Source organism: Diplodia seriata (genome assembly GCF_021436955.1).
Source record: "Diplodia seriata strain FDS-637 chromosome Unknown scaffold_9, whole genome shotgun sequence".
NCBI classification, from domain to species: domain Eukaryota; kingdom Fungi; phylum Ascomycota; class Dothideomycetes; order Botryosphaeriales; family Botryosphaeriaceae; genus Diplodia; species Diplodia seriata.
The window spans coordinates 1,199,522-1,215,875 of NW_027117316.1; the positions used below are offsets into that span (position 1 = coordinate 1,199,522).

Consider the following 16,354-nt stretch of genomic DNA (forward strand, 5'->3'; position numbering starts at 1 on the left):
ATTGGCTATTTAGAGCACACTGCTGATCTTGGAATGAAATAACGATGAATGAACATCCAACTTTACTTGATTCTTCTTGTCTTCAAGGCAACTTTGCTGCCACCCGAAGCTGTGAAAGCCGGAGAATACCTGCGATTTTGACGGTTCGGTTGGGTACTCGCCTTGTAGCATGTTGTGCCCAGATATGTCCTTCTGCACGCGGCTTGCTTTGGCATCCGTTGGTCATTCGATATACGACCAGACCCCTTGTCGTCTGTAGCAACGGCCATCCTGGAACCGCCATGTGAAAAATGGGATGACTAAAAAGAGCCCTTTCTACTTTGTACATGCACTCAAGCATATGAACAAATATCATAATGACCGCGAGCCATCTGCAAAGTGATCATCTAGAGCTGTGTCCTTTCCCGTTCTGCACTCATCATCGACCAAGCGACGGACGATACTCGTAACATACGAAGCGACCCGAGGCCTTTCGGCTTTTGCAACCAACGACCATTTTGACGACCTCTAGCACCCTTAAGGGAAGCATTCCTCTCGCCAGTGACCTCGCTCGCCCCAGTATCTCCTATAACAAGGAGGGACTGAGGATACGAACGCGTTGTGAACCTATATTCCACTGATATTTTCTCGCTTTCAAAACAAAAGCACTCCGGTGCGACTGGCATCTGGAATCTTCACACCTCGCATACATGTAGATCATTCGCCTCTAGCCTTGGTTGACTGAAAGTCGAAGATTGTTGGTACTTGAAGACGCGTTTGCCCATCATTTATACTTCTGGAGTGAGCATTGTTGAAATCTCTCTGGTTCGGATATACTGTTGATTATGACAGCAGTAAGACTATGATTCCTATTCCTATTCGAAGCTTACTCTACAAGTGTACATAAAGTCTTACCTATGCTTTAATAAAGAGCCTAGTAATGTGGTACGGAGCCGTCCGGTCGAATTTGAAGAATAAGACCCGTCAAATGTTAGAGCGAGTTACCAGATTAACTGCGGAGTATTCGAAGGTATCCAACATCACTGATGGAACTCAACAGGACCTAAATCACCATGTTTCCCCTTGCTCAAGTGTGAAAAGTAGAGTAAAGGCAACAGCGAAACTCAAAACAGAGCTTGCACAACAACTCAGCCAGCTAAAAAGGGGTTCTTGAAAATTGCCTTTGGAATCGAGCGTCTTGGATATACCCAGACCTTTAACCATCCGGTACGCAGCAAAAGAACACTTAACACGGGAAATAAGCTTCCTCGTTTAAGCCGCAATACTAAGAAGTCGTCATGGAAGGATAGGAAAGTGCGAGTCAGGTCGATTGCAGCAGGTTTTCGAGGGCCAAATCTTGTTCATGAACGCGAACAGAGGAGTCTGTGTCTTGAAACTGATGATTTGATTGGCCAAGAGCATAATAGCCTAGAAGAGTCCTGCCTGAGATGTTATTGCATAAGGCGTAAACCATTAACCATCGTGGAGAAGCGGTCACCGGTGAGACACGGCCGCCATGACCCTCGTCAAGCTTAGGACTGAGATCAATGCCCAGGACAGCCATCAACCGATGAGTGCTTTGACAAAGCGAAGTATCTCCGACACGAGGCTCCTGTTTAACTAGAAGCGAGGTCGAAAATTGCAGTAGGTAAAAAAGGTGAGGCGGAAAGAAGATGATGGCCGCGCGCTCAACACGCAACGCACGCCCTTCGGGAAGCTACCAACAACGGGTCATCAACCCAGCTTCATAGATAAAATACACAAATTCAAGCAGAAAGCCATATGTGGCCTGCCACCGTGTGTCGAGAGCATCAGAGCTTTCCACGGCGCACCCACCCATCCCCTTCACCCCGCTCACCCTTGCCGACTCACGATCTGCTCTGCCCTTCTCGGCAACTGCCGCGTGCACCGTGCTGGAGAGAGAACTGGCCATCAACAAGTCCCAACAGCCCTCATATTCTAGACCTTATATTATACCGCGTCCCCCCACAGTAAATCTCGCGGGAGATCATCATTCCGGGAAGTACCGCTTTCTACCTTCTTTCTCTCTCCTGTCCCATCCACCACGGATCGAGACTTAGCGTTCCTCGATCGAGATCAAGCTTGTTGCTCCTTCGCCCCAGATTTTAATCGTTTTTGCTCCGGATTTGCCGTGGGATGGTACCCGTGTACTTTTTACTGGAAAAATAAAAATGACCGGTATTCAAGAATCCATCTCAACCTTGCCTTCTTTCCTGCTTCTGTGGAACCCATCGGTGGCAAAGTCACCAAGGAACTTCGGAGCTCGTCTCTTTCGAGCAAACAGCGCAGAGGAAAACGAAAGGCAGTAATCCGCCCAGCCACAGCACATAGCAACACAGAAAATGGACATTTTACACACGGTATCCACACTTAACTTCTTACTTTCCCGTTATTTTCCAAATGGGCTATGGTCGCGAGGTACCCAGAGGGCTGGGGCGGGGAGACCCGTCGTAGCCGTTCCCCGTGCTTTGCTTTCTTTTCCTTGACGTAATGGGGGGTGACTGGTTGAGAAGGTGGGTACGGCGATGCGCGCGGGAAGGGGGGAGGAGAGAAGTCAGTCATGGGTGAGCAGGGTGTACGTGGATGTGTAGTGCTAAGAGTACACGAGCACTGCGTATGGAGACGGGCATTCAACGCGGCGGCTGCGAGAGCGACAAAGGTCCGGGAAGCATGGCATAGCATTCGGATTGAGAGTTGTGGAATAATACATGGGGCCCGCAATTTTTTCTCCCTTGTTTCGCCCGGCGCATGCACGATGCATGCATGTATGCATGCACGCGCGAAAAGGTCTGCTTCCCTCCATAGGTACTAGTGGGCCCACTGTTACCGCAGCCGCAAGTAAGATTAGGGTGAGCAACAAGCCATGCAATGCCCACGAGAGACTTCCATGACAGAGATCGGAGCTGCTGGGATACTACCCCAGGCTGTAAGCACACTATCTGAAGAGTAGACAAGGGTGGGGAAGGTGGAAGGGTGCCAGGCGGTGGCCTGCTCTGTTCCGATTGATAGTGATGCTACGGGTGGGAGGCCCAAAGAAGTTGGAGGAGGGGACGACGGGGATAATCATACGATCTTGAGATGGCAGCAACGGCAAAGAAGCATTCGTCGCGGAAGAAGGAAGGTTGCTACCCTGCCATCGGGCCAACCTCGAAGCGAAGTTTCCAATGACGACCCAAATCTTTCTGTCTGCTAGTCCTTTATCGTCTCGGAGAAGGCGAGATTTGGTCTTGGAGGTGAGGCGAAGCCGAAGCAGACACAACTGAGGACAGCCGAGGAAGTTGAGCCTATATCTGACCGACCAATGCCTTCCTTCAATTAGGAAGCAAAACAAGGGGAGCGCGACTCACAATACTAGTCCTCGTGCCTATTATTGCTCAGAAGCTATTATTGCCGGCATTGCGGCCCATTCCGGAGAAAGAGTTAAAAAAATGGGCGATTATAGTCGAGATACCCACCGCTCCCACGCGTAAACGATGTCTAGTCGAGGGACATCTTCATCTTTGGCTCTGCTAGCCTACGGGCTATCTTTGCCCGGACGCCGGATGTATGTAGGTCGCTTTCACGCCGCCTACTCTTGGAGTCGCTTCTGCAGTCGTCCACTCGGAGAGCAGCCGGCTAAGTACGATGGCGGCACAGCAGAGAGCGGGGCATCAGGTGCACGTCGACTCACCGTGGAATGTCTGCTTGGCTTTCGAGCAATGGTCGTGAGAGCTGCTCGAACGCCCGGCGACTCTGCACTCTTTGCCGAACGCTGCTGCTGATCCGGGCACTTGATCGATCTGCCGGCAGGCTCAACGTCAAGGCCTGTGCTTGCCAGTGCCCCTTGTCCTGTACTTCCCATGCCCTCTCGGGCGGTAAGGCCAACCACAGCTTCCGTGCGGACAAGAAGCGCCTGACATCAATCCACAGCCTGAAGAGAGTCAACGCATCAGCCAACGGAGACGCCGCAGCGACGAGTGAAGCCTTGCCGAGAGTCCCGCCGCGTGGCCTGGGCTCTCCTGGGCGCGGGCTGCATGCCGCTCTCTGCCCAGCCACCGGAAGCTTGACCACTCGGCGGAGGCAAGACGAGGCGAAGCGCCTATCCACAAGTCCGATAAAACAGAGAGGAACGCGGCACACTAAGAAGCGGGCACCCTGCCGCTCTGGGGAGTCGGGCAAGCTTGGCTGTCCTTCGCTCTGGCCTGATGACTAGTAGTCAGCAAGCCACAATAACGACATCCCTTCAGTGTCAGCAGAACTAGGCAACGGACAAGAAAAGAGAAGATTAACGGCGAGCGGCGGCGACCGTCGAAGCCAGCCAAAGCGCTCTAGAACATGATGCGGTCCAGATAGACTTTCCGGTCGCGAGAGGCGGGATATCACAACGGCCGCTAGAGCGAGACGTCATTTGCCTCTCGCAAGCCGCCTGGCGAGTCGCGAGTCCATTTGACCGCTTCTTTGGGCCGTTCTTTTCTTTGTGTGTCCGTTTCCCTGGGGGTCGAGCATGGGGTGTGCGGCTCGGTCGAGCTGTGCCTATGCAGCAGAGCAAGCAAGGCGGCCACCAATCACGGCCAGCCAGTCGCGAGGGGCGGGTATATATGCGCAACCGTTTGGGGTGACGGGGGTGACGCCCACTCCGGGGTATTGGCGCCGACTGGGCCCGGGCGCTTGTTTTTCTTTGGGGTCGACGCGGGAAGAGGACCAGGGCCAGCCCTGCTCGCTGCCGAATCGACGTGCCTCGCTCGTTTACCTGCGGCGGCGAGGCGGCGGCACAGCAGAGAGGACTGGCTGGCAGTGAGCGGAGAGGCATGTGAACATGTCAACAAGGTGGGATTGGCTCATGGCAGAAGGACCACAAAATTGACATTGACGAGTCGTGAACCAATGTCTGGTGGTGCCTGCTGGAGAAGCGTGAAGCGATCACCAGCTCTAAAAAGAGGGCTACGGCCGAAGGGCGAGGTCTGGCCTGGCTTTCCCGCGGCCTCGAAGCAGCAATGGAGGCGAGCAAGCCGGCGATGCCGATGGCACCTGGGCGACCGGGGGAGCGTTGCGGGTCATCGAGCCGTGTGCCTGCTGCCCGCTAGGTGCCTGCGCCGCGGGAAAACCGGTTTGACCCCGTGCGCCTCCGCGACGCTTCCCACAAGCGCGCAGCCAACGCCGCACGCCAGGAAGAACCTCTGTCTCAAGATGAAATGTGGCGAGCCAAGTAGCAACGTCATCGCGGCCAGAACAACTGGTGGGGTCTCGACTTCAACCAGGGCTACGTCCGGCCCGTCCCAGCGATCGTCCGTGGATCCGCACACAGAGAGAGGTGGAATTCAAATGGCTGCGAATCATTACTCCGCGACTTTTTTGCACCACGGACATGATGTCGAGAACGGACGAGGTAGGTAGGGCATTGTGGGACCCCAGTAAATGGCTCCTGTCCTTAGGCCCTCATTCGCGCGGTCAGCCTGGAGAAACACCTCCCACTGATCGAGAGCACCAAATCACAGACGCTTACGGCCGTTCAGGGACCCGACTAACCTGAGATGCAAATCCCCACCCAGTCTCAGCGCTGCCACGCGAACGAACACGCACCTGCGTCTCCCCACGGCGCGGCTTATATGGGTGCTAAAGGGGCAGCAATTAGAACCGGAGGTAAAGCACGAAGGGGTGAGAACGACGGCACTAGAAAAAAAAAGCAGACATTGGTTTCGGCCCTGTTTCGCGGAGCTGACTTCCCGGGTTCGTCCATCTTGCACACTGTGAGGTGCTTTGGTGGCTGGCTGGCGGGGAAAAAGCAAAGGCAGGTAGAGACAGAAGAAGAAGAAGAAGAAGAAGAAGAAGAAGAAGGGGAGTAGCGGGAAAAAGCAATGCTGCTAACGTGAGGATCACCCACCCGTCAACCAGGAACGCGATTGAACAAAGTCCTGCTCACATGTCATCGTCTTTGCTTTTGGGTTTGCGCGTGGAGAGGTTTTGATCGTTGTTTTTGTCCCTTTGACTTCTTTCAAGCCTTTGGCCGAACGGCTGCGGCGAAGAAACCCTCCCGGCATTGCACGGTCCACGATTGTATATGGCGAGGGCAACGAGATAGTCGGGAGGGAAGAAGAAGATAAAGACGGTGTTGCCGGATCGAGATCCGGCGGTTCGCGTGGCCTTCTCGTTTGGGAAGTCTACCCATGCGTCTTGGTGCCGCTTGAGCCCGAGGACTGATTCGATGTGCTCCGCTGTATGTGAGATTGGCTCACCTGTCCACGACGGTTCTTCGCAGTGGACCATCACACCACGCGAGCATGATGTGACGCTGGGCGGGGGCAGTATTGGGGGAGCCTCATTCACCCGCTCCCTCCCCCGTGCCACCCCGCCGCACGGCATACATCCGACGAGACGCTGGAAGCCGAGCGGCAGCGGAGATTTGAGCCGTCCAGTCCGCCCGCCAGCCGGCTGTCGTCTTTGCAGCAGCAGTAACTACAGGCGGCCGACACCGGCTGTCTAGCCAGTCAGCCTGCTGCTTCCAGACTCGCACAACGCCAATGGCTCAAGCTGTGCGTGCGCATATGCGCGTATTTGCGGCGTGCAACCACTCTCACGATTCGCCGGCAGTCTGCCTTTCTCCCTGCTTGCTCGCGGTTATCGTACGATTTCCCCGCTGCAATGCCGGTTCTGTGGGCGTGGTTTGGACTTCTTGTGGGCAGAGACAACGTGGCGTGTGCCGTGTCAAGTCGATTGCAAGACAGCGGCACCAGATGCAATGCGACAGCCCTTTCCTGTCAGGCCACGGGAGCCTCGTCGGCCGTCGCACAGAAAACATGTCTTGCCGCTGCATTGCTGATGTGCCGATGCGGCGCGCTGCGGCCATCATGCATCCGCCGATAACTAGACGAGAGCGAGGGCGAGAGCATCAGGACACAGTTTTGGCTTCGCTTCTCTCCACTTGGCCTGCCCGGCGGCGACTATCGCTACGCCGTCATCACCACCACCGGCCTGTGTTGGTCGGTCGAGAGAGCTGCAAATGGGCGTGTGCTGATGGGTGATGCTGAGATGAGATCAGGGCCCACCGAATGCACGGCTACCCGCACATGCTTCCCGGCAATCTCGAGAGCTCAGAGTCCGATCGAGTCCTAGCATTGGCAGCGCCGCCGGTCGCCACCTTGCTGCCATGGTCCCCATACGCCCGCCCGTCATTGCCATCAGAATGCGCGCCCAGCCGGTACATCCTTCTCCCAGGCGAGCACCATTGCTCATCCTCAACGTGCTGCACCCCTGTTCTCCCAAGCTGGGATGACCCCAACCGCCGGCTCGAGCCCGCTTTTTTGTTTTGCTCCAACGGTCGAAGCGCGGGCGGAGAAAAGCGTCTGGCCTGCCTGGCATTCCGAGGGCGCGGTAAGGGATGGGCGGGCGGGCGTGCTTTGCTGCAGCTGGAAGAGACGGTGAGCTGGTCGTGCATCGCGTCAAGCGAACCAGCGCCGGTGCCACGGTAGCACGGAAGAAACGCCATTGTCGCACCCAACAAGGCCGACCCTCTTTCGAAAAAAAAAAAAGAAAAAGAAACCACTGCCTTGCCCGATCCGGCCCGCGGAACTACTGCGGGTCAATTTTCAACAGCGACAAAACTGCGGGGTTAGCCTGGGCAGTGCGAGGGTGCACATGTCGCGTGGTGTGAGGGTGGTATGACGTCTAACGTCGGACGGGGTCCCTGTCTGCTGTGACGTGAGCATCAAGGCTTCTGTTGGAAGATGAGACGTCGTGTGCGTGTTGCTTCGAGCGTGGAAGATGTAGCACTGGTCTGGTCAATCAAGCGTGTTCGCCCTGCCAAAAATCATAGCATTGCAAAGGTAGCGGCCCGCCCTAAGAGCAAGTGCCCAATCCTATCAACAGCCTTCCTCTTACTCATCCGAGCTCAAGCCCCCCCTCTCCGTGACGAATGGTATTGAATCGCTGTCATCAGAAGCGAAAAAAGCCTCATCTCTTCGAATAGAATACGCGATCGATGCTGGTGAACAAGAACACAATCATGATGGGGGCTTTCGTGATGCTGTGGGGAGGAACATCCACTCAAGCAGCCGACTCGGTGCCGGACGGAGCTCCCTCCATCTTGAAACGTGCCAGTTTTTCCTCGACGGAACGGAGGACGGCTGGGTCAGGTTCCTTCTTGGCCTTCTTCGGGCTGCACTGTTTGTTAGTGATCAAATTGTTTTGTTTGGATACGGACTACTCACGGAAGCCTCACGCAACTCTGGCAGCGATCATGCCCACAGTTGGCACACGTTTTGGTTTTCTCCATGAAGAGGGTATTGCACTGTTCACAGCTCCACCGGATCCTCATACGTGGCTTGCGCCAGACGCGCTCCGGCCTCTGATGGGCGGGTAGAATCTCGGCATCCGTTTCGGTATCAGAGCCAGGAACATCGCCAGGGTAACCATCGGGCCATTTCTTCTTCTTGGCCGGGTCGCGGGGGCATTTGGTGCAACGGGTGTGCTGGCAGTGGGTGCAGATGGTAGCGGTAGCAGGGACGAATAGGTTCTGGCACTTGTGGCAATGACGGCGGACACGCTGCTTGGGCGGGCGGCGTTCCAAGTCGGGACCGCCAGTGCGGCTCTTGATTGTCAAGTACTCTTGCTTCTTGCCTGTCTTTGTCCCGATCTTGGCAGCGGACGGGGTAGCGGCGGCGGCGGCGGCGGCGGCGGCGGCAGCAGTAGTAGTAGTAGCAGTCTCGCCCTCCTTAGCCTTGCCCTTGCTCTTCTCTTTCTTGGCCGGGTGGCGAGGGCACTTCTTGCAGCGAGTGTGCTCGCACTTCTGGCAGACCTTGTCGGCCCCAAAGGTGGTCTGGCAACGGTGGCACTGACGGTGGACGCGCATGCGGATGGGCTTCTCGACACGTTGGACATTTTCGTTGGCGGTGCCAGTGGTGATCCACTCGTGGGCCTCCAGCGTCAAGCCGTACTTGGCGAAGAGGGCACGAGCACGCTCCTGCTGGGCGGCGCTGCGCGGGTAGCTAACCTGACCCGTTGTCGAGGTGACGGGCTTGGACTCGGGCTTGGGCTCGGCGGCGCTAGGTCTGTCAGTGGTGTGAAGAAGATGGAGGCGAGAGGTGCCTACCTTGTCGACGCAGCAGGCTCAGGCTTCTTCTCAGCGGAAGATGCAGCTGTTGGGACGCGTTCTTTGCTCGAGTTGCCTCTCTTCAACACGGTGCGGAGCCTCTTCACATATTTGCCAATGCTCTGGCGGCGCTCGTGAAGAGCCTCCTGGCGCGTTTCCTCAGCGGGACTGCTCATGGTGAGGGTTCCTTTCCAGGTGGACGAGATCCAAGGATGGATGGTTGAGACAACGAATGGTGGTAGATAGGATGCGGTCTATCCGGACATGTAGTAGGGCGTCGGCGGCGACGCAAGCAAATGCAGATGGGGGTTCCTTTACAACGGGCAGGCACGATGGGGCGGGATGAGCTTGCCAATTCCTTAGTGGCGGTGTTCAAAGGGACCTTTTGACGTGGACGCGAGGAGTCGTGGATCCTCGTGCGGCCGCGGAAGGGGAGTGGTGGGTTATCAAGGCTGCGCAGGCGAGCACCGTCCAGCTCTTGCATGGGGCGCTGGACCATTTAAGGCCCCAAAGCTCGGAGCGGGCACGCTAACCACGCTGTCGGGAACGCAACCTCTGCTGCCACAAGCGAGCGACTCCACTTATTGCAGGCATCCCTACCCTGGCCCACTTGTGCACTCATCAGCACAAGTCGCAGCCCTCAAGCACGCACCCACGCTCCCAGCACTCTCGTCCCAGCCGATCATCCAACGGTGCGCGCTGCCATGCTCCCCGCCCACTGCCCGTTGCATGCCCGGCTCCGCGGCAAAAAAGAGCAGACAGGAACCTCACCAGCCCGCCGGGCGGTGGCAGCGGGCCCCAGGAGCTCCAGCGCGCGGCCCGCGGCGAGGCACACACTGCGGGTGGGCAGGCTCTGGGCCTCGGGCGACTTGCTCCCAGCGCTCAGCACCACGCGGTGGCCGCCCCGCCTTGGGCGTAGTCTCGTCCGTCTGCCTCTCGGACGGCCTTCCCTTCGCGCCCACGCCTATCCACCGGATTCCCTGCCCGGGCATTGCGCGGAGGGGCATTCTAGTCCAGGCCATTCAACCTCCACGGATGATGCTGTCACGCGAAGTACTTAGAGCCCTTGTCGAAATGCGTGCGCCCCTCGCACCAGATCTCGACCAGTGGTGTGAGGACCCTTCCCAGCAGGGGCTTGCCGCCTTTCAGTGCCCGCTCCTCCCTCGCCCGCACAAGCAAACGCCCGCCGGCTCTCGCAACAAGCCGCCGCTCCGCTCTCTCCTCGCGCAGCCTGTGCCACCGGGGCGGCTGCTGTCGCGGCTTCTGCAGCGAGTGACAGCAGCCTTTAGGCTCGGTTTCATCATGCACCCGCGCACCGAGCACAAAGCACGCCTGCTGATCCAAAGACACGCAGCTTGCCCTCTTTGACTGCCGGCATGCCGCCGCGACGTTTGCGTGCGCACGCCGGCAACAATTAGCGCGAAGAGGGCGGCGACGTGGTGGACGCGCTGCCAGCTCACAGCTTCTGTGCGCGCCCTCCTGGTGCAGCCACAAGTGCGGGCGGGCGCACGCCTGGTGACGATGCCACGGACGAGCATTCCCTTGCAGCCGGTGGTCCCGAGGGCCAGGCAGCGGGGAAAAAGAGAGGAAAACGCAGAAACCTCAGCCCGCGGCGGCTGGCCTCGTCGCACGTAGCTCGTAAGCTCGGTTTGATGAGAGAGCCTCAAGAAGGTGGAAGCGAAATGGAGCGTGGTTCGATGAAGCAACGAGCGAGCTGTGCTGCGCCGCAGGCCCGCTCTGCCTTGGCTCGCCTGCTCTCGTCGCTGTGCCGCTCACCGTCAAATCCTCCGTGGAGAGCAAATCAAGGCAATCTCGGCACAATGGCTGCGCGACGGCGCCGCAGCACTCGTCCGGGGAGGCGCATCAAGATCTGACCTCTGCTTTTGCTGTTGAGTTCATCCGCAATGCCGGGCGCAGTAACCATTCCCACGGCCTCCGTATCCGACCACCTGGGCGAACTCTGACCAGCTCACCCAGGGACCCATACAGTGGGGAAGGCGCCCTCAGCTCTTGTTGGTTGGCGCTGCGTTTCCGGGCCGAAAGACTGCCAGCTGATCGTACAGGGGTGCGCCCGGGGTCCAGGCGCGAGCAGCAACCACGAAATTGTGTGAGTTGTAGCACCGCGCAGCATCTCAGCGCTTGCTTCCGTGCGTTGCGGGAGCCAGGTTTCAGGCTCTCAGCTTCTCGAATCGTATGATGTGGCTGGTTATCTCGACGCTCTTCGTGCTCCCTTCGGGATGGTGGGGAAACTGGCCCTCGACCGGGCGTGGCGCCAGACTGTGAGACGGTTCAGGGCCGACGCGAGCTCCTGATTCAGCACTGCCCTGGGGTCCCTGTTGCTGTTTCGGGCTCCTCTTCTGCTTTGGCTCCCCCGGCCTGCGGATGAAAGCGCCCATGTGGCTGAGGACCTGCTTGAACAACAGGGTCGGTCACGTCTCCAGGGCTCCCTCGCCCAGGCGGATTTACCGATGCAATTCGAAGTTGATGAACGGCTATGGCGATGTGCAACACCTTGGCTCCAAGAGTGCGTCGATGCCCCTCCGGCCGACAAACCATCGAGGCCTGATGTATGCACACGCCGATCATTCCAACTGCGAGATTGGCGGCATCTCCCTCAACACTCACATGCAATCGAACGGGCTCCGGCGAACGGAATGCTACTTCGGGAAGCCGTGTGGACCATGGGTTGGACTCAGCGCTGCGGAGCACACGATACCGGATCCAAAGCTGCGGCACAGCAGAGCAACGGATGGCTGGCGGCCAAAAAGATGAGCCGGCTGAGACGCATGTTTCGCACGAAAGAGCATAGGATAGCTAACCGCCTGCCGTGCTGGCCTCGAGCATCGACCGCCGCACCGGAGACTGGTTCCGGCAGGCAGGAGCGAGTACGAGAGCTCGAGGGCCTGCGGCCGCACGAGTCGCAGCGCTGGACGGCTTACGCAAGTACAACAGATCCAAATGTGGGCATGAGTCGTCGTTCTGGATCGCTGTGTCGGTGAGCAAGGCGGAAGCCTGAGAGTCAGCCCTACGGTAATTGCAGGCCATGGGCTATCGTGGAGGAAAGCGAAAGCATGAATCGGACGTGCTACTGGCTTGGCTGGGCATACGACAGCGGCGCCGACGCGAGACGGGGCAGGCGGGCTTCCAGAAAGCAGCAAGAGGCGCGAGGGTTCCGAGGAGATGCTAACATGCGCGGCGCTGGATCATTAGGAGTGGGAGGCTCATGGTGGTGCCGGCGTGCATGTTTCACAGCTGCAGTGGCGTTTCTTGGAGCTCGAGTCAGGGCGCCGGCTCCCGGGCAGGCGGGGCGGCGGCGGCAGTCAGAGCACAGCGGAGCCGCGCACACCCGCATCCTGGGTGAACCAGAAAATCCATGGGGGCCCAAAGCGGCAGCGTCCTCCGTCCGGCGGGCTGGATCCCGCACGCTAGGCCACCCTTTCGGCCAGCCGGGGGCCGCTGGCGCGCAAAGCTCGCCTTCCCGCATGCCGGGCCCAAGCCGCGCTGCCGCTCAGCCACTCACCTTCCTGTCGGAGCATTATCCGATCTCCCGCCCCCGCTTCCCTACGCTTCCCGTCGTCATCGCTCAAGGCATCGCTATACACATCCATGCCGCCCTGGGCCTCGTGTATAAACAAATACAGCAACGACCACCGTCTCCTCTATTGGCACGGCATGCTCCGACTGCTGAAGCGATCGCCCGTCCGCCGAGCGTTGGGCACTGCGCAGCGTCCGTGTTCCCCAGAGGCGCGTCCTTTCGCTGGTACCCTTCCCGCTCCCGCAAAATTAGCTCGCCGCGCGCGTGTGGGCTTGCGACGGCGACAGCGGTGCGGTTGCGCTTAAATGTTCTGCCTTGGGTCTGTTCCGCGTCGCCAACTGCCGTGGCCTGCGCCATCGTTATTTCCAATGCCCGGCCCCTTATACTGGGCGGAGCCCGAAGCTATATTGCTCCATCAACCCAATGGCCAGTCCGGAAGCCCCCCTCTCGTTGACGGCAGAATCACGAGAGGATCAGCAGAGCGACGGCGCGCGCTATTGACGAAATACCCGCAGCCAGCAGCAGCCACGAATGCCTAACCCACCGCATTCGCTTCTTTTTCCATTAGTTCGGCCCCGGGCCCCTGAGGACCCTGAGAGATGATGAAGAAATCCGCCAGCCCGGCGCGCTATGATTGCTCTCACTGACAGACGCACCGGCGCGGCCGTGGAACCCAGGGATCGAAAATGAAAATCAAAAGAGTGAGGCGTTGCGCAGCATGAGCCCCAGAGGAAGGGGCAACGCATGTCGACCGTCCACCGGCCACCGGACCCAGCGCCGCGCCACGGACTTGTGCGCTCGCTTACGTCCGCGAGCCGCCATGACGATGCGGCTCTGCTGATTCTCTGACGGCGGCGATGCCAGATCTCGCGAAGCTGCAACCGAGTGAACTCCAAAATCTTGCTGGCTGCGTGAGAACCCGGGGCCAGCCAACGCGTGCGACTCTCCGATGCATTGCCGCCGCAAGCGGAAAGCGCCTACCACGGGCCTGTCCACACTGGGTTACACCGTATCGCATGGCCATCGAGTTAGATCTGCGCGATGTGCGGAGAGGGGCAAAAGCAACGAAATTCTCCGTTGCCAGCCGAACCTGAAGCGCCAATACATACCGCCGCATTCAGGCATGATGAAAGTCGCACGTACTATTATTCGAGCTGCGGCGCGTCGCACCAGCCCACAGCCACGCGAGCGATAGGGAGGCAGAGCACAATGAAGTCAATAGAAAGGGTGCTTACCAAACTGCCGGGACCATATGCATAGTACCTGGCTTCCGACACGGCACAACGGAGAACCACGGGCTTGCTCCTCTTTCTCACTCACCAAAACATCCCATCGGCATTGCCAACGTCGAGCGCGCGACTCGTGCGGCGACCTTCAGCCCCCTCCTACAGGGTCAGCGTTCTGTGCACCTCCATTCTCGCTCCCACCCCCTGCATTCCCTGATCTGACCCCAGATTCCCTTCCCCCGTTCCACACTCTTTCCTCTTGCTCTGTGTCTCAATTCCATCTTCCCATTCTTTTTTTTTTTTCTTAAACGCCCCGATCCCGATCTCCAGTCCCATCCGTTGTTCCCCCAATACTGCGAACCGCCGAACCGCTCTTCCCAACGAGGCCACGCGTAATCGCCGGCGGACTGGACAGCATAAGCCAGAGGACCGAGCGGCGCCGGCCGGAGACGGGGAAATGGACAACAGGGAAGGAGAAACCAGAAAGCGCTCGCAAGGCGCGCAGCCTAAGGTCCAAAAAAATCAGCCACCGGAAAAATAAAGACAGTAAACGAGAGCATCTCAGGTCAAGATCATGCGATGGGCCAGCAGGTCCTAATGTGACGTCGGACCAGGAAGACGTCCTGTACTTCCCGTCTGCTCTCCCATGTTCCATTCAGTGCCTCTGCGAATGAAGGTACTGAGCCCAAGGGCCCGAAAACAAAAGGCGATTGAACCAACATGACGATAGCATACTACGTGCTTAGCGCTGACGCCGCCCCCGGAGCTTTGTCCCCCAACGACACCCCATCTGCATATATCGCGAACAACAACGATAGGGGTAAGCAGGCACCGCGCTATCGTTTGAGAAAGCAAAGGCATATGGCAGATATGGTGATCTCCACTTTTCGCCTACCCAATACCGTAGCCCCAGCCAGCCCCCGGGAAGAGCGGCTGAAAGTTGGTCGCACGCCGGATGTGCATGGCGGCTAGTCTCGTCACCCTACATTTCACGGCTGATGATGGGGTTTGATCAAAAGGCCGTCCGACTGGATGGTGCGGCGCGGCGCGGTGCGATGCGGAGCCTAGCGTAGCGACGGCGGCGGCGCGGTCGCTTGCCTCTGCTGGGGTGAAACGCGGCGACAAGAGGAAAGGGACAGGGAGGCGGCGGCGAAGCAAAAATAGCGGCGGTCTGATGGCTCCGGCAAACTGGAATACTTGTGCAGCTCACCAGAGTATGTATGCATCTCTAAGGTGACGTCGGAGCTGGGGGTTAGGTCGAACATCTCTTACTGCGTCGAGCTGAGCGACAAGCGGCACGGCAGAAGCTGTGGAGGCAAGCTGAAAGATTTGCACCTGCTTTTCTTGGCTGTCGATGCCGTGTCGCCCGCGCGGTTTTTTGGGGTGCTGTTTTTTGGGATTGCCGCAGGGGGCTAATGCGCGATGGAGGTTGCGGCTCCCAGCCCTTTCGCTCCATGCCCTCCTGCTTTCCGATGTAGTCCAGATCTGGAAGCACTGTACGTTCGTGCGCACACTAGGCACCCCCTCTCAGCTGCCGACGCCATTCTTCCCCATGCTGGACATATTGGCTCAACCACTATCGTGGACCGTGCCTCAGGAATCCTCATCATCCTTTGGGGGCAAGGGCGTGGAACATCCGAAACTCCGCCAAGATGCTCTAGCAATGACAGGGCGAAGGGAGGGGCACCTCGTGTGGCGCTGGCGATTGCAAATATTGTGAAGAGCATCGACCTCGCTGGTCCCGAACTGGGGCGTGCTTATGAGTGTCGTGTGCAATATGCACGGCAATTCGAGCCACCACCAGCCTAGACCTGGGCGCTGGACCGTGTCGCGGCTCGTCGGTGCCTTTGCGGGGATCGTCCAGTTCTGGCTCTACGCTGACCTTCTTCAAGCCCGTGAACTCACGTACGCAAAATTCACCTTGTCTGATCGTCCAGCCTTATATATGGTGGCGCTCTATATTTAGCAGAAATGCATTTCCACTTCGGAAGTTCTGCTATGAGACCAACTCATTTGCAGAACACCCGTCGGATTCCTTCCGTTGATCATATCCTCCATCTAGTGTAGCGCCAGCTTCTGCGAACTCACGAGACTTACTTATAGGTACCTGATCAACGACTAGGTGTCGATCCGCTCACGATCGTCGAACTTCTTTCGGGAGCATTTGAACCCGAATGGTCGGAGACGCGTTTCAAATGCTGACTAGCTAGGCGCGCCACTTTGAGACAGAGAACGAGTGTTAGTCGGGCAGATTGCACTTGTTTTTCTACAAGCATGAACAGCGACAGCGAGGTAGCTACTTTCACACGGTTAAACACTTGGACCGATTCGTCAAAATCAAGGCATCAAACAAAACATGACATTTTAACCAAAAGAACTCCTCGGCATTTCAATGAGGACAAATGCAGACAAGGACAAAGGAAAACTACCCTGCAAAAATTGTCCAGCTTCTTAGTCAAGACCAACAAAAGATGAGGACAAGGTACCATTCATGGAAGAACAGAGTGAGGGGGGATAGAATGAGGGAGG

General features: G+C 57.9%; 1 protein-coding gene across 1 annotated transcript; it reads right to left on the reverse strand.

The window, feature by feature from the left end:
* Positions 1–8,019: 8,019 nt before the first annotated feature.
* Positions 8,020–9,240, reverse strand: SLS55_008798 (uncharacterized protein; the record flags this gene model as incomplete). Its single annotated transcript, XM_066780203.1, has 3 exons — positions 8,020–8,131; positions 8,184–9,017; positions 9,065–9,240. 3 exons carry the CDS (start codon positions 9,238–9,240, stop codon positions 8,020–8,022), a joined length of 1,122 nt encoding a protein of 373 aa, XP_066629432.1.
* Positions 9,241–16,354: the final 7,114 nt, after the last annotated feature.